Below are 23,982 nucleotides of genomic sequence, written 5' to 3'. Positions count from 1 at the left end.
AAATGTAAAAATAAATAATAAATAAAATAAATAGTAGGGAGGGATTCTCAGAGTATGGGGCCTAGGCTTGAGAGGGTATGGTTAATGCAATGAAATGTGGTTCTGGAACATTAAAAAGTGGTCCACAGTGGTTAAGACATTTCAGATTGAAACACAGGGATTGTCTGAATAGGTTGGAGACAAGGGAAGGACAGGAGTGTTCTTTGAGGGACCTGTAGAGTTGGCATTCAAGAAGCAAGGAGACACATTGTTGGAGAGGTATCCAATTTGCTTTATTAAGCATGATACAATGATGCTCATTTCTAGGAGAGAGAGTAATAAAATGGCAGCTGCAGTTGCTTATAGTTTGGATGGTGGAGTAGTTTTCTCGGTTGTTGCTGCAACCAGTGTAAGTCTATATTCAAGCTGTGGTTCATAACGTCATCGATAGTTACTAGGCTAATGACCCCTAGAGCCCTTACAAGCCAAGCCATATTTAAACCACATTGCCCCAATTGTTGGTGATTAGGTGAGTGAAGTTCACAGAGGTAAGGGTCTATGGTAGTTAATACCGACTTCCTCTGTCCAGGAGGGACATGGGCACCACCCCAGGAGTGACTTTCTTGCCACCCATCCACTGAAATAGGTTGGGTTTGAAGAGGTTTATAAATTGGAAGCTTGTTCCAGAGAAGTGGCAGTCTCTGGGAGATATATCTATCTCTCCAGCATGACATGTTCATGTCAGAAGCTAGGTTATGATCCCTGGAGTGAGTGACCCCATGCAGTTTGATTTATGAATTTGTAGCATTTCCATCAAGGCCTGGTTAGAGCCTGCCCTGCAAGCCATGCACAGGTCACCCCTTAGCAACTTGTAAAAGACAGAATACAGTGACAGGGCTTTCAGTCTTTCTGCATAAGACTTGATTTGCGTACTGTAATTTCTTGGTAATCTCTCCAGTTGTTGCAGGTGTTTGGTGAGGTACGTGCAAAAGGGAGCATTGTACTCTATTAGTCAGATGAGAGCCAATTATGATGGAATTATAACATCCTTATATCTAGATGTCATGCCCATACTTATAAGATGTGCCACATAGAAGTATTTCCTTACTAATGTGGATATATGATGGTCAAATTCAGATTGCTATCAACCTGAGTACCCAGATCATGTACCACTAGGTCTACACTTAGGAGGGTGTTGTCTATAATGTAATTAGCAGGGATGTCAGCTTTCCCAAAGGGAATAATAATGCATTTTTTTGCATTTAGCTTTAATCCATGGCTTTGACACCAGTCATTTGTCTGTGTTAACTCTGTCTGCAGCATATTAACATCACTGGGGGACTCAGTGATTGCTCCCAATTTGCAATCATCAGCGAACCTGGTCAGCCACAGGCCATCTAAGTTTGCATGAGCTTAAATTCTAAACAATAAGGGGCCCAGCACAGAACACTGTGATACGCCACTGGTGACTAGTCTTTTGCTAGAGGTGTAGCCACCCACTTTTACAGTATGCATCCTGCTGGTGATCCAGTTGGCTACCCATCTGGTAATGTAGGGGTCAATTCCCAATTTGGAGAGTTTCTGTATACTACCTGAGTGGGGGATTTTGTTAAATACCTTGGCTAGGCCAAGGTAGGTGGTATGCACTGTCTTTCCCTCATCCAGAGCCTTGGTGACTTTTTTCAAATAAGTCAACCATGTTTAACAGGCATGATCTACCTTTAACGAATCTAAATTGGGTTTTGTCCAGAGTTTGGAGTTTACCTATGTCCTTGTTAGTAAGGCCTTTCACTTTGTTTTTTCTACAACTATTTTGGGTTTCTAATACCATGGCGGGAATGGACCCCATTCCTAAGTCAAAGTATGATTAAAGTTCATGAAATTAGTATTGTTTCAATCTTTGGTGTTAGCCAGAAGTGCACTTCACAACACCTGCAATGTGCCCAGTAATGACACCTTCTGCAATTCATACGGAGTGACATGTATTGGTAGTATATCAAAGTATGATTGTAAATTTTTTTTTATAAGACCCGTTGCTCCTACTACTACTACTAGAACTGTTGGGTATCTTTCTTCTACATTGCCCTCATTTCTCCCTGCAAATCCTGGTATTTTATGACTTTGTGTCTCTCTGTACGTAAGACACTGTAGTCACTGGGTGTAGCAATTTCAATGATCAATGCTACTTTTATCTTCTTTTCGTGGACTACTATATCTAGTTTTCTCGCATCTATTTTTTGAACTGGTGGTAATGTATTGCCCAATGTAATATAAACTTCATCATTTTCTATGATGCTTTGTGGCTCATGTTTTAGTGTTTTTCAGCTACTTCAGTATTATAATGTTTGCACAATCCCCAATGCAACAGTCTTGCCGCATTATTATGCCTTTCAGTATACAGTCCTTCTGCCATTAGAATATCATAACCAGCATCAAGATGTGCGACTGTTTCCAATTCTGTTTTACAAAACCCACATTTTTCTGTTTCTCCCACATCTTCAATGGACTTTGTACAACATATACGTGGTCCAAAGTCTTGGGCCACCAATATTAAACTTTCATGTTTTTGTTTAAATTCACTTCTCTTTAACCATTCTAGCATTCGATCCTGATCAACATGAGGTTGTTCCAAGAGTTTTCTGTACTTGTAACTATATTTATGCATTTTCCACATTTTTTGCCTTCTCATCTAACCCTTCACCTTATATTTTTTCTTTTGTTTTTTGGCACATTCAGTTGCTGTCTGATTTTTATCTATTTCTGGTTTGATTTCCATTCTCGCTTGACGACAATATGCTTCTGCTAAACTAAGCAGGGAAATCATCTTAGACTTATTCTCCTCATGTTTCTACACTTTCACTATTTGGGTCTTGTGAAGTGAGCAGATATGTATGCAGTCCCACGATTGCAGATCTATACATATAATCAATTTCAAGGAGGCTCATGCCTCCTTCAGAATGGAGAATATATAATCTTGGTATGCACTGATTTTTATAAATCATTTGATGAGCATGAAGCATCCTTCTTGTTTTCCTGTCCAACCTCTCAAACACCTTTTGGAACTAATCAATCACTCCAAAACTGTACGTTAGGACAGGAAGAGCAAATTGGTTTATAGCTTGGACTTTATTCCTAGACGTCAATGCTGTTTTCAGTATTATTCGCATTTGTTTATGTTATATTATTGCCCCTTCATCAATTCCCAAATATTTATACACTCTCTCTTGCTGAAGTTCTTTTATATCATATTCCTGTTCTAAACTGATGTTTTCTTGGTGCTGCATCTTTCCTGCTTTAAAGACTGCTTTTTCACATTTATCAAGAACAAATGACATCCTTATATCATCTGAAAAAGATTTGACCACTTGCAGTTGTGCTTTCAGTTCCTCATTTGATGAACTATAGTTTTATATTATTTACAAAAAGAAGATGAGAAGTCTTTACACTGTGTTGTTTTCTGGGAGCCAAATTGTATCTATGACCTAATTTGCTAAGTAAAAAACTTAATGGGGTAAGGGCAAGACAAAAGAGCAGTGGTGACACTGGAACATCCTCCTTTGAATTTGTATCCCTGGAATAGTAATTTGTCCTTTATCGTGGCTTAACTACAAAGTGGTTTGCCACTGTTTCATTGTTGCTGTAATGTAAACGATCAGTGTAGGGTGTATTTTATACATTTTTAAGCACTTTTTTTTCATGAATGTGGGATACTCTCAAATGCTTTATTACAGTCTATCCATTTAGATTCTTCCCCTTTTTACAGTTCTCCATTACTTTAGTTAACAACAAATGATCCTTTGTTCCATATGACTTTCTTTTATTACACTTTTGTTCTATTGACATGATTGAGTTTTCTTCTAAATAACTATAAACTTTGTTGGCATCAATTCCACTGTATAGTTTTTATGTCACTGGAAGGCAAGTTATTGGTCTATAGTTTTTAGGGTGGCTTGCAGGATCGCTCGTAAGTATTAGAGTATTGTTTTTCCCTGCAGTTAACCAGGCTAGTGTCTGTTGAGGGTGAGCATACAAGTAGTTCTTATTCATGGCTAAATCTTCATGTAAAGATGTTAATACGTAGCCAGACGTTAGGTACTGTATCTGGGCCTGGGCTTTTCCAATTGGGAGCTTAACTTTTTTTTCAATCTCTTTGGCCATTATTTCATCCCATTTCATATCCTGTATATTTGAACTTCTTATTCTTTCATTTACTTCTTTTGTCCATTTAGCATCTTTGTTATGTTCCACAGGATTTTCATAGATATTTCTCAAAAATGTATCTATTTCTTCTTTTTATTTTGGTGGTGTTTACATTCCTTTTGTCTTGTTTTCCAATTCTCTATAAAACTTTTTTGGGTCATCAGTAAATTTCTTATTTTGCACGTTTCCTGTATATTTATCTGCATAACTTCTATGTTTTTCTGCCCGTGTGATTTTTTTTTAGTTTATTATTTGTGATAGTGCAAGATAGATCCTGATCTCTTCTAATACTGTACATTTCTTTTATCACGTCTATCTTTCTGAGTATTTTTATTGATCTGTCCTGTCTTTTATATTCTTCTAACAGTGACACTTCTTGTCTTAATTGCTTTAAAGTTTTTTCTTTTTGATACTTCCATGATGTCATTCAATTTATCCCATTTCTTTCCCTTACTACTCTGTGTTTTTGTGGTAAGACTTTATCTGTTATTAATTTAGCTACACAATAGTATATCCTGTTTACTTCTGTTATATTGCATAAATCTCTATGTCCAGTCCTAATTACTGTGTTTATTTGTTTTATCAAACTTCTAACTTTTGGGGTTTTATTGATTTTCTGTAGTCTATTTCTTTCATAATGTCCATAATGATTCTTTCCATGGCCTTGCAGATGAGGTTAGTCAAGCTTATGCGTCTATAATTCCCAGGGTCGGTTGATGGTCCCCCTTAGTGCAGAGGGAATATTGTCACTATCATCTATTCTGCCGTAACATAGCCAGTTCTTAAGCTGTTTAAACAAGGTTGTTTAAAAGGCAATCTGGGATGTTGTCTGATCCCACTGATGCTGTGTTTTTGGACTTGGAGAGCACAGAGATGACCTGCTCTCTTGAGATAATAGGCTGAGGAATGGTGTCAGTTATACTTTGGGGGATGACTGGAGGGGATGAGAGTGAAGTTTTCTCCAAATCTGTCAGCTAGCAGATTGGCTATTACCTCCGGTTGAGTATGGGTGGTGCCATCCACAACCAGTTCATCGCATATCAGGATATTCCCTTTTAGATTTCAGATGCCTTGTGATTATCCTTAGCTAGGGAGGCTATTTTTACTTCATAATTAGCTTTGGAGGTCTTGACAAGATCTCTATAATTTGTTTGTTTAAGCTAGAGCGAGATTTCTTTCTCTACTGAGCCAGTTCCCTCTTGTTCTTGGTCATTAATTTCTTTCTTTTGTTGTATAGCCTGTTTATATAGGGATACACCAGAGTGGCTATTTTTTTTCGGCAAGACCTGGTTTTAATCCGGTCAGGTACACCCGATTCTGTTCAACTGCATAAGTGGTTATACAGGGCATTGGTGTACACCTTTGCATAGGAGTCCATGTTATTTGTGTTTGAAAGGGCTTTGAAACTTCTTATACCATCAGTTAGTATGAGGTAATTTGTCTTTGAAAAATTCTTAAGCATTTTTGAGCTTGATGGGGTATCTAGTCTTATAATTACATTGAATGAGACTGATCTTACCAGGGAGGACATCACACAGGGGGTGCAATGCTCTCCCATATTAGTGAATACTATGTCCAGGACATTTGATCTTCTTGTGGGAGTGCTGACTAGCTGTCCCAGAGCATTTGCTTTGACAAAGTCCAAGAACCTCTAAGCCAGCATGTTTGTGGTAATGTATGTTTTCCAGCTGATGGTATGACAATTAAAATCACCCATGGGTAAGGTGTTGGGCTGCATGGCAAGTGACAACAGAAGTCCAAGTATGCAGTATGTATTTGCTCCTTCATGGTGCTATAGATGGCTATGATGTGGTAGGGGGCTTTACCTATAGTTAATTGGACATGGAGCAGCTCAAGACAGTCATACTCTTTGACCAGTCTAGATGTGTAGTTATCCTTAATGAAGATGGATACACCTTCTCCTTTGGGTCTTTCATGCTCAATTTGCAGTCTGAACAAAGGGGGTAAGAGCCAAACCCTGTGCCTTGGTATTGATGTAAAAACTTTAACCAGTATGCTGTCCTCCTACTGGTAGTAGAATGTCTTTGCATATAACATTCCTGGTTGTCATGGACAAAAAGGGAGACATTTTATAGGAGCAAAATAGCAGGGAATTTATTTCTAATGCATTTGTTCTAGGAGAAAATTGCACTTAACTTCCATCCATGGTGCTTCTGATAATTTGTCATCTGCAATGGAACAGTTACATTTCCGTTGGTGTTTGTGTGACACAGTAAACAGTTATCAAACATTCTTTCAGCTGTCTTATCCATCCCTGGAAACAATGGGCACTATTCATAAAAATTGTGTGCTTTGGAGTAGGGCTGGTATGCCATAGAACAAATTTAGAAATGTTTGTACACAGTGGAGTAAGAGATTGTATACAATCATTCCCTTTTGTGCTAGATAAGTACTCCATGCACATAATACAAATGGAAGCAATCTGCCATGGTGATATGACATGGAATTTTAGTGAGAGGATTATGTTGAATCAGGATAGGACACTGAGTTAGGGTGAGAGAGATGATGGATTGCTGCATGGTTTAATAGTAGGACACTGAGATGTGGTGAGAGAGGTAATGGATTGCTGCATGGTTTAATGATAGGACACTGAGTTGTGGTAAGAGAGAGATGATGGATTGCTGCATGGTTTAATGGCAGGACAATGAGTTGTGGTGAGAGATGATGGATTGTTGCATGGTTTAATGGTAGGACACTGAAATTTGGTGAGAGAGGTAATGGATTGCTGCATGGTTTAATGATAGGACATGGAGTTGTGTTGAGAGAGATGATGGATTGCCACATTGTTTAATGGTAGGACACTGAGTTATGGTGAGAGAGATGATGGATTGCTGCATGGTTTAATGGCAGGACGTATAACTGCTGTGAGCAAGATGAGGGCTGCTGCATGGCTTAAGGATGGGACACAGAGTTATGGAGACAGAGGATTTCAGGAATAAGCAGACTAGTAAAGTACTGAAAGTGTCTCATGCTCTTCCATATGCTTTTTTCAGATGTATTTAAGGGAACAGTCAATAGAAGCAGCCTCTTCATTGGTGACAAAAAGGTTGATGTAACAGTGGAGTATGGACAGAATGTATGAGATAGGATTTGAAAAGGCTTACAAAGTGGGCAAATAGGTGGCAGCAAAGGTTCAGTGCAGAAGTACAAAAATGCTGCACTTAGGCTAAAGCAACCCTGGATTAATTTATCACTAGGGAGAGAAATTGATAGCAACAAAAAGGGAAAACCATTTTTGGTGTTGGGCACACACACATACTGAATCACAAAGAGAATGCTGAGAGGGTAAAAGACAGTAGCACCAGCCAAAAGAAAGGCAGAGAACTCATATGTCAGTTGCCCTACTTACGAAGGCACAACGTACTGATATGGCAGGCTGTACACCTACAGCCATGCCACTAATATGGGGCAGATCAGATGAATGACAGCCGCATTTTTTTCTGTGACAGAGTTGCTAAAGAGCTATCAAGCAATATTTTTGACAAATGTAACGCTCCATGAATAGTGCATGTTACTCGGAAACTCACTGAAAATGTTCAGCAAATACCTGAAAGCTCCACTGTTTCCCAATGGTAGCATGTCACACTTTCTGAATTGACTCACTCCTAGTGGTAGCATGCACTGCTCTGGAACCAAGGCATTTTAAAAAATGACATAGCACTTTTCTGACAGCACCACTGCTTCATGATGGCAGCATGCAGGGTTATATCTCAAAGTACCACCACCTTGAATGCACAGTAGCAAACCCCGCCCACACTCAACCCATCTCATGAATAGACCCTTCACTGATAGGCAGGCATGTTCTCGTATGCCAGTTTACAAGCAGCATAGTTACTGTACAAGTACAGCTCTCATCTGTACCTAATTTTGCAGAATGTCCTTTAAATTTCTAAATATATTTTCCTATCCCTCCTAAAATGTATTTTCTGGTAATTTGTTGAGGACTACATTCACTCAGTAATGCCAGACAGAGTTTCATATGTCACATTCTTTAGAAAATCAATTATGCTGTTAATCCTGCTGTTCTATTAACTTTCTAAGTGAGTTAGGGTTATATTTAAAAAAAACTGTTCCAGATTTTGGGCCCTTCAATGACTTCAGTACTTTATCTGCAGATTTGTATCCAGTTATGATGTGGTTGTTTGCTTAGTTTTGAGAAAAGGTAGACTTTCAAAAGCAGTGCATTTGGATCAAGTGAACTACAGAGTTGAATGGTGTGGTATTTGTCCAAGAAAATCTGCAAGGAAAAAATGTGCTCCTGACCCACATTATTATTTTGGAAAATAAAAGTAAAGAAATGTTATGAGGGATGGTACCATCCCCTTAACCCACAGCCCTATTACATGTGATATAAATTCAAGCACACAATAAGTAAGATGGACATGGGTGTGTGCGTGAAAATATGAAAGGACTTATTTTTAAATACTAAAACTATTACCTTCATTATTCTGTTCCTTAGATTATGTTAACTGTATTACTTTTTTGTGGATGTCTTTAAAGCTATCATTTGAGCTTTGCATTAACTATATTGTTCTTTTTACTTAGCTAATATTAACTGTATTACTTCTACTATGCTATATAGTATATACTGTACACCATAACTGTATTTTTTTGCACCAGTGCTGTTTGGACAGGTCGTGTGTGTGTAGCCAGTAATGGATTCTTGTCAGTTTTCTTTGTGTCAGTCAATGAAACTACATTCTGTTCTGCACAAAATCCATAGGTCAATGGTACTTTGAGATATAACCGCATGCAGTATTCCAATTACTTTTTTATCTGAAGATGCTTTTCTTTCAACTGCCATGACTGAGCCTGTCATTGGAAGTGTGATTGTATTCCATCTCCACCCCTTCTTTCCATTAAGACCAACTTAATTTTCTTGCTTCGTCTCTGATCCTATTACATATGAGACTGGTCACCACAAAGGATAATGTCCATACTAGGGTTGCTATTCACCTATAGAAAAGTCTACATCCTCTTCTAAGGCCTTATAACTTACACAGTACAGAGGGGGAAAGAACTTAAAAGACTTTTTTCAATCTAGATTAAGCCTCCTTTCTTTCAATCTTCTTCTTCTTTTCCTGGTTAGGGGTCACCACATCAGATCACCTGTCCGCTCATGATTGGCAATAGAGTTTTATAGTGTCGAGTTGCCAGCCTGGCACCCAACCTTCCACAGAAGAAACACATATGCACGCACTCACACCTAGGGCCAAATTTAGAGTGTCCAGTCCACATACAGCATGTCTTTGGGATGTGGGAGAGAACCAGAGGAAACCCACACAACCACAGGGAAGACATGCAGAATCTGCACAGAAGGCACCCCAACTGAGGATCGAACCAGGGAGCCTCTTGCTTTGAGGCGGCAACGCTAACCACTGCACCACCACGGCTGCTAAGTGTGTCAGATCAGGGATGTTTAAATGTTTTGATTGCAACTTTTACTCACTGGAACCACTAGTATTACAGTTAATAATGTAAAGACTAATATTGTTGGATATTACACTTGCATGTCCAGACTCATTGTTTACCTAGCTTTATGCATGTCCTGTACTGCTTTTTATGTAGGACATACTTCTAGGGAATTGAATTGTAGACTATACAAACATAATTATGCAGTTAGAGTAGGTGATAGCAAAAATGCTTTGAGTAAACACTACAGCAATAGTACATGGAAGGTTGCCTTTAAATTTATTATATTAGATCAAGTAAATAATTATGACATGAGATTTGTTGCTGAGGACAAACTCAATTCGAAAAAATACTTGTGGCAAATTAAATTAGACACCAACTATTCGCCTAGTCTCAATAAAGAAAACCTCCGAGCTTTTTTGAAGCTTAAGATATTCAAGCATTAATTGATTGATTTAACAATTTAATAATGTAATTAAAGTTCAGTATATTAGTGTATGTTTGTTGATTAAACATTCAGTCTGATGTACAAGACAAAAGAGCTTACAGGATGTGAATAAATTATCTTTGCCATTTTATTCTTTCTTTTTATTCTTTGCTAGACGTTTTTTTGTTATTTTGTTATTCCCCAGGATTCACGAAGCCTCCGTGTAAGAGTTATAACTCTTACATGGAGGCTGCAGTTAAACAGAGTGATGTCAGCATGCTTTGCATATTCATGAGAGCATGCTGAATCACACCTAAGTCTAACACGGTCCGTGTAAGACAGTAGGGGGCATGTCCGTAGGCCGAGCCCTGCAAGCGGACACGCCCCCAGAAGTGTAAAAGTGCCCAAAGTAGGCACCCACAACAGAGTCCACGGAAATGTGAATAAACACAACACAACACATGCCCCTACAGACTATAAACATAAAAGAAATATAAATGAACATGTTATATTTTTTTAAATTGTAAAGATGTTTAACCGTGAGTGCGCGTTATGCGGGCGTGCCCGTAGCGCAGCTACAGTTAGCAGTCAGTGGGAAAGCATATAAGAACTAAATATGTAAAGTAAGCCAAGAAGCAATAGCGTAGCGGTAGAGATGTTGGCTGAAGAGCAGGCATTCATGGTTCGAGCCCCCACAACACCAATTTTTTTTTATGCAAAATAAGCAGGAAACAAGTCCCTGACAAATATGTACACATAAAACCACAATTCATGTAAAATGTAATGAAATAGCCCATTTATATTGGAGACATGTGAGGTACCAAAAGAAGAAAAAATGCCAGATGTGCTCATAGCTGAGCTACAGTTTAACAGAGTGAGTGCATGTGCCCGTAGATAAGCAGTGGTTTAACTGGTGCAAAATGCGTGCCCGTAGCTGAGCAGTCGTTTAACATGTTGAATCTATGTGCCCCTAGCTGAGCTGAGCGTAATATGTGTGCCGATAGCCAAATGAGGCTTAAAGCAGCGTACCCCGTTTGCGCGGAGCTGCGCACATCGCAAACAAGCTAACCGACGGGCAACGTTGAGCAAACCGTATCAAAACTGCCTTTACACAGACACACCCCTCAGCATGTCTAGACAGTCATGAAAAATAAAAAGCAGTGGCCAGGCTCGAACCCAGGATACTATACACCATAGTCAAGGTACAGAACCACTAAGCCATGACAGCAGTACCTAGAAATGGAATAATAGCTAATATATAGGAATGAATACAAACTACAGCATGACAATGCAGGTTCACTGAAGTTGATACAATTCCAAAATGGCCAATCACAGATATGTGCGGGAAAAATGGACTATATAAGCCCCATAGGCGGGAATACACAGCATAAACGATTGTAGAACAGACCTGCAGGCAGAATGTCAGGAGTAGGAGAGGGTAGTCGCTTTCGAGCACAGAGGTGGGGTGTTGAGGAGTCCAGGTACATGGCCTGGCTCCTAGTCCACAATCATGAGGCCCAACTCATGCAGGGCCAGGTCCTCTGGGGAGCATACAGGGCTGAGGCGTGGGACCGGTTGGCTCATGAACTCACCAGTGCCACAGGGATTCCAAGGACAGGTGAGCAGGTCCGTCACCACCATGCGGACCTGAAGAGACGCAAGCAGGACCAACTGAACCTTTGGATCCAGGAGGCCCGGCAAACACCCAACGCCCCACCACTGAGTAAGTAACATTTAATTATGTATGTATAAAGTTAAACTAGCTGATATTATGGAGATGTGTATTCCAATATTACTTCATTTATATTACAGCTGCAGGTGTCCGTTCTGCGAACCGCAGAGCCTATGGCGATAGGCTGGTGCGGTTGCGCCACCAGGCAGGTCAGTAATCCACTACCAGTAACTGTAAAGAAATATAAAAGTATGACAGTCAGCAAAAGAGTGCAGTGTAGTCAGTAAGGAATAAAATCTGCAAGTAACAGTGTGAAAGTGTATGCAAGTATTGCTTGATTACAACAGTTTTCAGCCTGTAAGTTTAAGCTAAACATGAAAATGTCCGACATATATCCTGAAATAAAAATGCCCTGCCTGTAAGAAAATAGTACACAACCTGCAGCAGGCTGAAAAGTATAGCTGCAGAAGATGATAAATCACATGTGTGAAATATATCCCTGTGGAAATACTGAAACATGACAGAAGTGAGACTGCTGGAAAGGATTGTAATAACTACTGGTAAAACATGTCAATAAAGCCTAGAAGTGCCATCCTGAATAGTAAAATGAAAGCAAGTGAGAGAGTGTGAGAAAGTGCCATGAATCCAGCAATACAGTAGTAATAACCCCTGAATAAAGTATACTGCAGTCAAGACAGAATGAAATGCATGTCAGATTCAAAACCAAACAGCTAAATCTGTTCAAAGTGTTGCTGCATCTGGAATGTGTATCCCAAAATCAGGATATGTTGCTCTCAGTCTGCAATATGCAGATAGGATGTTTGTCTGATATACCAAACATCCACACTTGTCTACAGCCATATAAAGCAAATGTAGCCTTGATGTAGCTGAACAAAGCTAGATATGAATGTGTATGAAGAACCATAAAATGTATATTGATGTTGCATTAACAGTCCTATCACCAAGCTGAAATAGTTAACATATAGGAAACTGTAGTTAGAACAGTAGTGTGTATATAACTGTAGCTATTAGAAATGTACAGCATATGTATTGTTATTCAAGGTGTTAATATTACTTTCTTCACCCCACCCTATAACTACATATAACCCATTCCACGTGAAAATGGTATGTGCAATCACAATTAACACCCCTGGACGTTTGTCCTGTTGGGTCATATATATTTGCATGTCTGTTGATGCATCTGCCCTGTTCATACATCCACACCTGATGGCCTGTTGCCATCAATTAACCCTGCATGTTGTTGGACTGTGTATTTCTGTTCAAATTATGCATGTGTTATGCACGCTGTTCAATGGTGTGAATATCTGGGTGTTTGGTTAATGGGAATACTAATGCATGCTGTGACAACTAATTGTGAATGGTATTATATGTCACTAACCCAAACTGTCATGACATGATGCAAAACATAGTACGACAGGGAAGGCGGGTTCCAGCGGACCCACCTCTCCCACCTCAGCTGGCGAGTGCACCTGGCACTAGTGCCGAGTCCGGACCCTCCTCCGGTGGCCCTGTGCCACCTGCGGGTGGAAGCGCTGCAGGATGGGGCTCGCCTCTGCAAGTGTGGCCGGAGGAGATCCACCACTCACCCTCCGTAGCGTCCGGACTGTGGTGCTTAGGGAGATTCGGGACTCTGTCCTTGAGCCCCTACACCAGCTCGAGGCACGGGTGGCACAACTAACGGGCATGCCTGTTGCCCCGCCTACACAGCCCCCAGCACAGCCCCATCCTGGGCAGTGAAGGAACAGTGGCAACTGCCTATGGGTGGGGATATCAGTTCCACTGTTGCCATCTGTGGGCTCATGGGCTCTGGATATCCAAACTTCCGTCCCCGTCAATTGTGTAACCCCCCCACACATGTCATATACCGCCCCTGTATGCGTCTTGTTTGTCTTGTCTGTTAACCTACCCAACCTACCTCCCCAGCTGTACCGACTACCTTCACCTGACATACCACTCACACCTGAAAAAAAAAAAAAAAAAAAAAGGGCACTCTGTACCCACAAAAAAATTACGCCCCATACATAGCTGCCCATTCCGCACATGTCTACTGGACATGGAACCTATCAATTCCAATTGGCTGTACAACAAGTATTATTGTTGTCATGACACCTCTCTCAGGGGTGGAAGGTTTCAAATGTCACACCAAATTACATATATATGCACAGCTGTTGCTGATGAAGAAATGGGCAGCTATGGGCCTTACCTACATCCCTCCTGCACATCCCAAGCTTGTTTCCCTACTGTCTTACCCTCTTTGTGACCCCTTTTTCACCACTTTCCTGTCTCCCCATTTTTCTTTTCTTTCAAGGAAAATAGCGCGGGTGTGCACAAGAGTAAGCACGTTTAAGTGGTTGTAATCAGGTGTGCGCTTGTGTGCGTGGAGCTAACCGCCAGTGCGCATGCGTGAGCTCCGCACAAACCAGCGCTAACCCGGTTACAACTGCTTAAAAGTGCCTTGGTCACTTTGATTGAAAGGTCCTGTATTCAGTTCAAAAGAAAAATAAAATCCCACTGTGAGTCCCGAACCCAGGACCTTGGCAACTGTAGTCTGCATGACTTACCACTAAGCCATGACTCTTATACAAGAACATTGTGCTAAAGTAAATATATCATGTAACAGTAGGAATGAATGTAAAGGGAATATAGATGTGTAGTACACAAAGCATGACATTCAGAATTACTAACAAAACTGGTGGATTTCCATAATAGTAGTGTGTGAACAGAAACAGCCATGCTAGTTGGAAGATAGTAGGTAATAATGTCACTATAGCACCTTGCAAGACACACACATACTCACAGCAGGATAAGCACTGCCCATACCCCACAACCTCTTACAGGAACACATCTGGACCAAGTAATAAAATATGTGGAGCAAAGGCCCAAAACCAGGGACACATTACAAATAATGTTACAACAAACGCAGACAGTTCAGAAAGTAACAGGGTCTACACTTTGTGGGATGTTTGGAAGGGTATGCAGTCTGGAACTTGAATGTTTGTCACCATATTCTGACTTGAGCCCAGAGTGACTTGCCAGAAAAAGGTGTGCATGAGATATTGACCAAAATATGAGGCAGAAATGTGGACAACCTGCAAATATCTGTACACATGACGGGTCCGACACCACCATATTTGAATAGTTAAGAGCCTAGACATAGCAACAGTGAATGACTTACAGGGATGCCCCACAGACCCCATGTGAAATGTACAAACAGTAGGCAGAAAGGTGTAACACATGCAATGGTAACTATGGAGTCCGGAAAGTATTCACCACTTGCATGGCAGAAAAAGTGTAGTAATACATATGCTCATGCTAACCCACAGTCACAACTGCAGCATACCAGACATTTTAATGGGTGTACCCCACTGATATGTACCATTCCATGAGGCACATAACAGATGAACCTGAAAGTCTCTGGGGCCTGCTCAGCAGCATACTCAAATACCCTAATAGATGTCAAGGCCCACACCATGGCCAGACCACACTGCATGCTGTAACACCCTAGCAGATATAGCAAGCATTCCAAGGTGTGAATGTACATGGAAAATAGGAAAGCTACAGCAGCACACTACAGTCAAGACACCTAGCAGGCATACAAGTAGTGACTGTAAAGGGCAACTATTGAAGCCTTAGCAACAGAGTGCAAGCAAAAGTGAAAGGAAAGCACACACACACACACACATTAACAGTAGTAGTAGTTGTAGGTGTCAGTATACATACACAGTTAGTACAGGAAACTGGAGAAATGAATGGAGGAATGTTAATCTACAACACACCTGGAAAAATGAGAGAGATACCAACCTTTACACTCACAGAACATTGTCCACAGCATAACAGCATGGTCCCTGCCCTTAACATCTGAAAGGGCTACGCCTATCTCACACACCTTTTTATAGCACTGTTCTGAAATCACAGTGAAAACTGCAATCAGTACACAACTGGCTGCATGCAATTAGCAAATGCTGGCTAACAATTGGTGCAGAGGCCATCACATGGGCATATGCAGATACCTACAAAAGTATGCTGTACTCCATGTCCACGCATGCAATACTTTCATTGCACCCTGAGAAGGACGTGAGAGACAGACAGAGAGAGAGAGAGAGACAGAGACAGAGACAGAGAAAACTGCAATTAAGCAGACAGAAACAAATTGTTCAGCAACAGCTACCTGAAAGCTGACAACTGGGAAGTGGAGCAGCAGGACAGAGAACCAGACAGCAACACAAGCAGCTGTGACAAACACAGGTAATGTAAAGTAATACTATAAAGGTCTACATACTGTGAACCCTCCATATGTGTCATTGGTCTGTATCCATATGTATATGAAAATGTGTAAAGGGCAGGGGACATACAGCAACTATCAGTGAAGGCTGTACATACATTTGTATGTGAGAGCATCTATATGCACATATCAATGTTGTTTGATTGTAGGTTGTAGTGCCATGTACAAAGTAGGTTACACAGTTATGTATGTTTAGCAGTATGTTAGTGTGTGTATACAGTATGGTAGACAAATATGCTGATATACCTGTCTAACATGGATATGTATGTATGTCAACATATGTATGTGTATATATATATATATATGTATATATATATATATATATATATATATATATATATATATATATATATATATATGATATCCATATATGTATACATACATAGAGAGAGAGATGTAGGAGTACATAGACAGATGTAGATAGAATATTGTACAAACATATCTATGTAATGCACACATACAGATATAGATATATGTAGATACATATACATAGACAGACTGATCTGACTACCTACAGGTATGACTGTATATGACGACCTGCAACACAGCCTGTCCCACCCCTCTGTCACTCACACCCCTCTGTGCCCCCTCCACATGTATAGCAATATATGTAGATCACTATATATATGTGTATATGTATACGGATATATATATATATATATATATATATATATATATATATATATGTATATACATATAGATATATCTATATACATATATATATATATATATATATATATAGAGAGAGAGAGAGATGTATATAAATTCTGAGTGAGGCACATGTGTACAGATGTATTGCAACAGGTGCCTGGTGACAAAGGCATGGAGTGAACACCAGTGTCAAATCCGGAGTACCATATCACATTCCAGATCACCTACACCAGTAACCACCAGATATGTGATTGGCTGCCCACCACTGCATGTGTCAGGGGTGAGCAGGGTCAGAAATGTGTACAATAGTGGCCCCAATGATATTCACAGTGGCACACTATCCCTGGAATACCTGCACATGGTATGTGTCAGCGGACATGGTGAGTCAGGTATGGACATGTAGGTCGGTGTACCCTCCACACCACATAATGGATGCCATGGTATGGACCTCACATGACAGCTACAGATATGGAGAAGGACACAGTGACATGTACAACACTGTGACAATGCACTCAAACACATTACCAATGCACAGTGACTGACAACACCACAGAGTACACATATGCTACCCACATAGAGGTTACCACTCCCGGATTTACATATGGAGGTCACACCCATGACAGATGTCCAACAACCATAGTAACACCTCCCACCATCCACAACCTAAATGTCTGCTGTGTGTCGTCCGTGCCACTGCAATAGTGTGCACATGTGGAGGTAAGAGTTCCTACCCACAGATAAGACATACCCTGCAATAAACCACACAGTGTTAAGAAGCAAGACTCCCCATGAGTACATGTCACACATACCCCTGCTGAATGTTAGTCAGATAGGTAATATGCCATATGAGTCACCCTGTGTAACTGTGTGACAGCAGCAGGTACCATCACACCATATGTGTCACAATGGTTAGGGTAGCAGAACAGTACACTGCTGTAGACACAGGGGCAATAGCATATTGTATAGTATTGTATCGTAATGTAATGTATTGTGTTGTATTGTATTGGTATGGTGAGGTGCCTCCTTCATGGAGTGGAACCACTGCTGCTGTGCGCCAGTGTACAGGTACATATCCTGTAGTCAGGCTAGTGTTACATAGCACTTCTATATGTGTGTTTAGCTCCTGTCAGAGGTTATGTAGCATGCAACTGGGGATACCATCAGGTCCCATCCATGTTGTGTATTCTGCTGTCCTGCGGGTGTCTCTCACCTGGACATCTGTGATGACAGGGAGGTTACAGTCAGCTGGGATAACTATGCCTTATTTCGGGGGAGAGGGCGGGGTGACACCTGCACTGAACCTGTCTGCCACAATGTTGTCGATATCTGTGGTGTCAGTGAAGTATTTGTTGTGTACTACCTATGGGCATAGAGGATGGCTCCTGACCAGGTTGCTAACATAACTGAAGAAGGCCTTCTGGTTATCTGTAGTGTCACTCTTGATTTCCCTCTCAAAGTTGCCCATGTAGTTTGTATGATGGAAAATAGATCCTTACCAGTGCTGCTCAGACATGCCCTCCCTTTAGTGAATTATGCTCTGTCTTGCAGTAGCTTCCATCTTCTGTAATACAATCTGTCTATGGCTGGGGTCCACCTGACAGGATGCTGTCCCTTTGTGGAGAGTGTCTTGGTCATATATGGGATTGCATGATCCATGCATTCTCTGAGATGTCTGTAGAAAGCAATTGTGTACGGGTCAGCATTGTGGGTTGTATCTGCCACTGGCCCAGTGGGCTGAAAGGATACCATATCACTGTTACAAAGTGTAAAGTTTGTATCTGTAATGTTATGCACTATAGTCATTTGTGCTAGTGGTGGAGGTGGGATATGTATATCCAGGGCAATCAGTGTGTGGTCAGCTCACAGTAGTTGCCGATGTAGGCCATACAGTACCTAGATACAAACCCCCAGAGTGAGGAGGTGCTCTTGACCTGAATCAGTGTTCTGACTGCTGGGGTATGGTAGTATGTCGTATGGAGTCTGCCAGGTACTGTTGCACAGTTGCTGGCCGAGCACTGATACCTGGCCATCTACATGTGTATCCACCAATAGACAGACAGATGCTACATATGTGAGATATGTTGTATCATAACAGTCGAGTAGCATGTGTAGTATGTGTGCCAAATTCTGCTGACATATATTGCTGATACCAGGTTATTTTCTTTCTCAGGTACATGGCCCACCCGCTGAATCCCACCTACTCCACAGCTGAGGATGAGGAGATACACCAGAGCCTGGTGCGGGATTATGCAATACTCTTTTCCAGCACCAGCCAGAATCAGCAGGAGAGGGCTGCACTGTGGCAAGACCTTGTCCGTCGGGTAAATGACATAGGCACGCATAATAGGACATATGAGCAGGTACGACATCACTGCAGTGATTTAATCAGACATGTCCGTCAGCGTGCGTCAGATATCCACAGGCAACAGGTCGCCACAGGTGGTGGGGTGGCTACACATCCCCCACTCACCAGACTGGAGGGACTACTCATGAGTGTAGTGGCTGCAGTCCGCCAGCAGCAGGCATGCATTATGATGGAGGCTGGAGCCACACAGCAGCAAGACACTGAACGTGCAGGTAATATGCCATATGTATAGTTGACTGTTGTGTACACTGGTAGTTAATGCATGTGTGAGGTGTGTCCTTGGTTTGTAGCTGTCACCATAGTATTTAATGTGCAAGTGTGATATCCTCAATATTAGCTGCTGACCTGTGAAAGGCGACTGTTGTACTCCTGACCTGTATCATACTCAGTAACAATGGCACAGTTGTGCCCACTGACATTAGTTTCTTCACGTCTGCAGGACCCTCTGGTATAACAGCAATGCAGCCTATCCATGCTGGTGAGTGTGTATTAACAATTCCTGTAATAGTGTTGATAGTAATAGTACTATTTGGCTCACTTAGTAGTGCTCTTTGTATGCATGTAAATGTGTCTGTGTCTGTGTGTTGATATCACGCATACTGAGTACTGTACAATTGTGTGAAACTGTGTGCATGTGTGCATGTGTGCATGTGTGCATGTGTGCACGTGTGCATGTGTGTATGTGTGCATGTGTGCATGTGTGCACGTGTGCATGTGTGCATGTGTGCATGTGTGCATGTGTGCACCTGTGCATATGTGCATGTGTGCATGTGTGCACCTGTGCATGTGTGCATGTGTGCACGTGTGCACCTGTGCATGTGTGCATGTGTGCATGTGTGCATGTGTGCACCTGTGCATGTGTGCATGTGTGCACCTGTGCATGTGTGCATGTGTGCATGTGTGCACGTGTGCATATGTGCATGTGTAAATGTGTGCATGTGTGCATGTGTGCACCTGTGCATGTGTGCATGTGTGCACCTGTGCACCTGTGCACGTGTGCATGTGTGCATGTGTGCATGTGTGCACCTGTGCATGTGTGCATGTGTGCACCTGTGCATGTGTGCATGTGTGCATGTGTGCACCTGTGCATGTGTGCATGTGTGCACCTGTGCATGTGTGCACCTGTGCATGTGTGCATCGCTGGTAATGTGTAGACATTGTAAACTGTGTTTCCTGTTTCCTACCCACAGGTTCTGTTGCTGCTCTGGTGTCATGTAGCAGGGACTGAGTCAGGTGCCATGGGTACTGATAATGATGACATCTGTGTAATGGCACAGGAAGATATGCCAGGGTCTGCCATTGGTCAGCCGATTGACAGTACACAGCTGTCGACCCCATCAATGTGCACAGTTATCCTGCCAATACACCCTTTGTCACCACTGTCCCTAGGTGATGGACAGCATACAGTGGGCATTGACCAGGGTAATGTGGTATCTGTGGCACATGCCTTCCCACACAGCAGCCATGGGCATGGCCCAGAGATGGTACCACACAGACAGACGTCCAGGGGTTCTCGTGGGAGCATCCATGGGCGTACTGCCCCTGTCAGACGTGCCCACAGAGGTCTTACAACCTCAGCTATGTTTTGGACTGTCATGCAGGCACAGTCACGTATGGAACGGTACACCAGACAGGGTCTGAGGGAGCTGGCAGCATGTCGCACAGCCATGACTGACAGTATGCGTGACATTGCGGCTGCCATCCGTGATTTCACCGATGTCATAGACAGATGTTGTGGGGACATATTAGACCGGTTCCACAACTACATGTCCATGAGCCAGGGTGATGGTGGGCGGTTGAGGCGTCGACGTGGCTGTATGCCAGCAACAGCAGCAGCTGGCAGTTGTCACGGACGACAACAGGGCTGCGGCCACCCCCGTAGTGCCAGCAGCAGCCCCAGCAATGCTGGGTCTGTGCTGTCATCAGACCACGCCAGGAGACCACGTGCACGTGGCTCTGGCCAGGCCCGACAGGGATCTGTGTCCAGTCAACGAACACCTGCTTCTGATGACAGTACCCAGTCTGGGTTGGTACTGGATACGGTCCATAGCACCCCTGCAAGGCACAGGTATCGTGTCCGTGGCCAGAGACACTGATCTGTATGACCTGGCAGGTACAGTCTGTGGCTGTCCACAAACACCAGTATATGGCAGCCATGAGGTGGAACTGTGTGCATCCATACACACATGCGATATGACAACACCTAGGGCTACCGCATACACGCACACACTGCATCAACATTGCCCCACCTTCTACTGCTGTCCCTCACCAACACACATACACATACATGTCAATTGGTGGTATCGGTGGCTGACTCAGGCATACCAAGTTCACACCCTGTGCATATGATGAAACTGTGCCACCTCCTGCAACCTGTAACAACTGTGCAGGTACAGGTTAACATGTTGCTGATGCACAGGGTGACCACACAGATGTGTAGTAATAATATCATGTTGTTAACAGAACTGTGTGCTGAATTAATTGTGGGTATATCACAGCATGCCTGATGCAGTAAGTGTGTGATTGTCATGTCCTGTTGTCTACACCCATGGTAAGTACCATAGTGTATCATCTGCACATGTTGGCATACTGGTGGTAATGATGTTAACAGAAGGCTACATACATAGGTAGCACAGGGGATAGGGTAATAAATGTAGTAATACACAATGATGGACATGTAAATTGCAAGTGGCATGTTGCCCACACTAGACTCTGCATTGCAGATGTTTGAGGATGTTGATATGTGTGCAGTACTACACGACTGGTACAGGACACACAGGAGCACCCTAGCACTGCATGCTCACATCTCATACCATGCTAGACAGCCCCAACACACATAACTAACTGTCACAGGAGGGAGAGTCCCCATATATGTCAGGGATACTGTGGTGGCAGGCCAGGGAGCATACATCCTACTAAGTATGAAACCACTGAGTGAAGGCTCAGTGTCTGTTATTTGACATTTGTATTACTGCAGGTATGAGCACATGGGTTTCTATCCAGTTATTGTACATCCTGACAGTACATGGTCTGTACACTTGTGTGCACTGAGACTGGACCCTAGCCATCTGACCCGTGTATTTCCATGTACATGTGCATAGTGCCTGCATATTTGCAGTGTTACCTACTGGAACTGGTACAGCTTGTTTGTTGTACAATGGACTACATGCAGCCCTGTTTACTGTAGCTTTGTTTGAATGCATGTTTGCTTGCAATTATCCTGGAATACTGATCACACCTGCAATGCATAGTTATAGAGCTTCTGTGGACTCCTAGTGCCATCTGCATAGCCTACTATATGTATGTCCATGTTCCACTTGACAGGATGTCACTGTTTGTCCTGTTCACATGTACATTGCCTGTGACACAGTGCATATGACCTACCTGGCATGTGTCCACGTGAGCAGTCATATATGCTACTGCTAACTAATCACAGGCACTACACCTTCACACATTCATCTTCTGTTGAACTACCTGCTTTGTTAGGGACGGCCTGCACCTGTCACCCCTGGGCTTTCAGATATTGGCAAAGGCTCTTGCTACCCCCATAGTGCCTATGTTAGGCAGGGCTCAAATGACAAACCCACCTTCATAGGTATCACAAGGGATAGGAAACTAAGAGCAATGCTACCCAACGCCAGAAGTCTAAACCTCCAGATGCATGCACCCAAAACACTCCTTGCCATGGAAAACATTGATATCTGTGCAGTAACAGATGCCTGGTTCAGGGCTACTGAGAGCACACCAGCACTACCGGGTTTAACCTGGTTGATTTCTTTGAAACAGTCACCAAGGCCATTGACGAGGGGAAGGTGGTTCACACAGCCTACCTGGACCTTGCAAAAGCCTTCACAACAATACCCCACTTGGGCATTCTAGAGAAGCTCACCAGCTTAAATATAAGCCCCTATGTCACTAGATGGATTGCACAGTGGCTCAAGGACAGAACCCACATGGTTAGCATTGCTGGAGCCATGCCAGACCCCACAACAGTTACGGGTTGTGTCCCACAAGGCTCAGTCCTGGGACCCTCTTGTTTGGTATATATTTATTGGAGGTACAGGCCAACATGGATGGACTGTGGCTGTCCAAATATGCAGATGACTGCAGACTGGCCACCATAATCGACTCTCCAGCTGACACAAGCATCTTCCAAAGGGGCATCATAGCAAGAGACAACTTGTGCCAGAGCCATGGCCTTCTGCTGAACAGTGTTTAGAAAGGGGAATGTGCATCCTGTAGTCTGTTCACCTAGTTGCCAAAAGGGACATTGTCCTCACACACACTAACCCCCCTCAGCCAAAAACACACACTTGCCAATTGCAGGATTCAAACCACTATCTGACTATGTTATGACACTTGAGACAGATGCATTAGCAGAGCACGCTATTTGCATTACTGGGAGTTTTCCCTTCTCCTGCTATACTTATAGAGTGCTGACATCATCAGTGTTTAGAAAAGGGAATGAGCGTCCTGTAGTCTGTTCACCTAGTTGCCAAAATGGACATTTCCTTCACACACACTAACCCCCCTCAGACAGTCACCCACACACACTTGTCATTCACAGGATTCAAACCCCTATCTAACTATGTTATGACACTTGAGATAGACGCATTAGCGGAGCGCACTATTCGCATTACTGGGAGGTTTCTTTTCTCCTGCTGTACTTATAGGGTGCTGACATCATCGGTGTTTAGAAAGGGAATGTGCATCCTGTAGTGTGTTTTCCTATTTGCCAAAAGGGACATTTCCCTCACACACACAACCCCCCTCAGACAAACCCACACACTTGCCATTCGCAGAATTCAAACCCCTACCTAACTATGTTATGACACTTGAGACGGACGTATTAGCAGAGCACGCTATTCGCATTACTGGGAGGTTTCTTTTCTCCTGCTGTACTTATAGAGTGCTGACATCATCGGTGTTTAGAAAGGGAATGTGCATCCTGT

At 42.5% G+C, this 23,982-nt stretch overlaps 1 protein-coding gene across 1 annotated transcript in view; it reads left to right on the top strand.

The window, feature by feature from the left end:
* LOC122816205 (vomeronasal type-2 receptor 26-like) overlaps nucleotides 1–23,982 on the top strand; it is a 189,495-nt gene that overhangs the window by 30,673 nt on the left and 134,840 nt on the right. Inside the window, exon 2 of the mRNA XM_044088953.1 lies at nucleotides 6,892–6,914. Coding sequence (XP_043944888.1) covers nucleotides 6,892–6,914 — 23 coding nt within the window. The remainder of the gene's footprint in view (nucleotides 1–6,891; nucleotides 6,915–23,982) is intronic.

The sequence above is a fragment of the Protopterus annectens genome, chromosome 12.part0, assembly GCF_019279795.1.
Source record: "Protopterus annectens isolate FY-2018-M chromosome 12.part0, PAN1.0, whole genome shotgun sequence".
NCBI lineage: Eukaryota > Metazoa > Chordata > Ceratodontiformes > Protopteridae > Protopterus > Protopterus annectens.
Note: the sequence above shows the minus strand (reverse complement) of the source record. Positions and strands in the feature narration are given on the sequence as shown.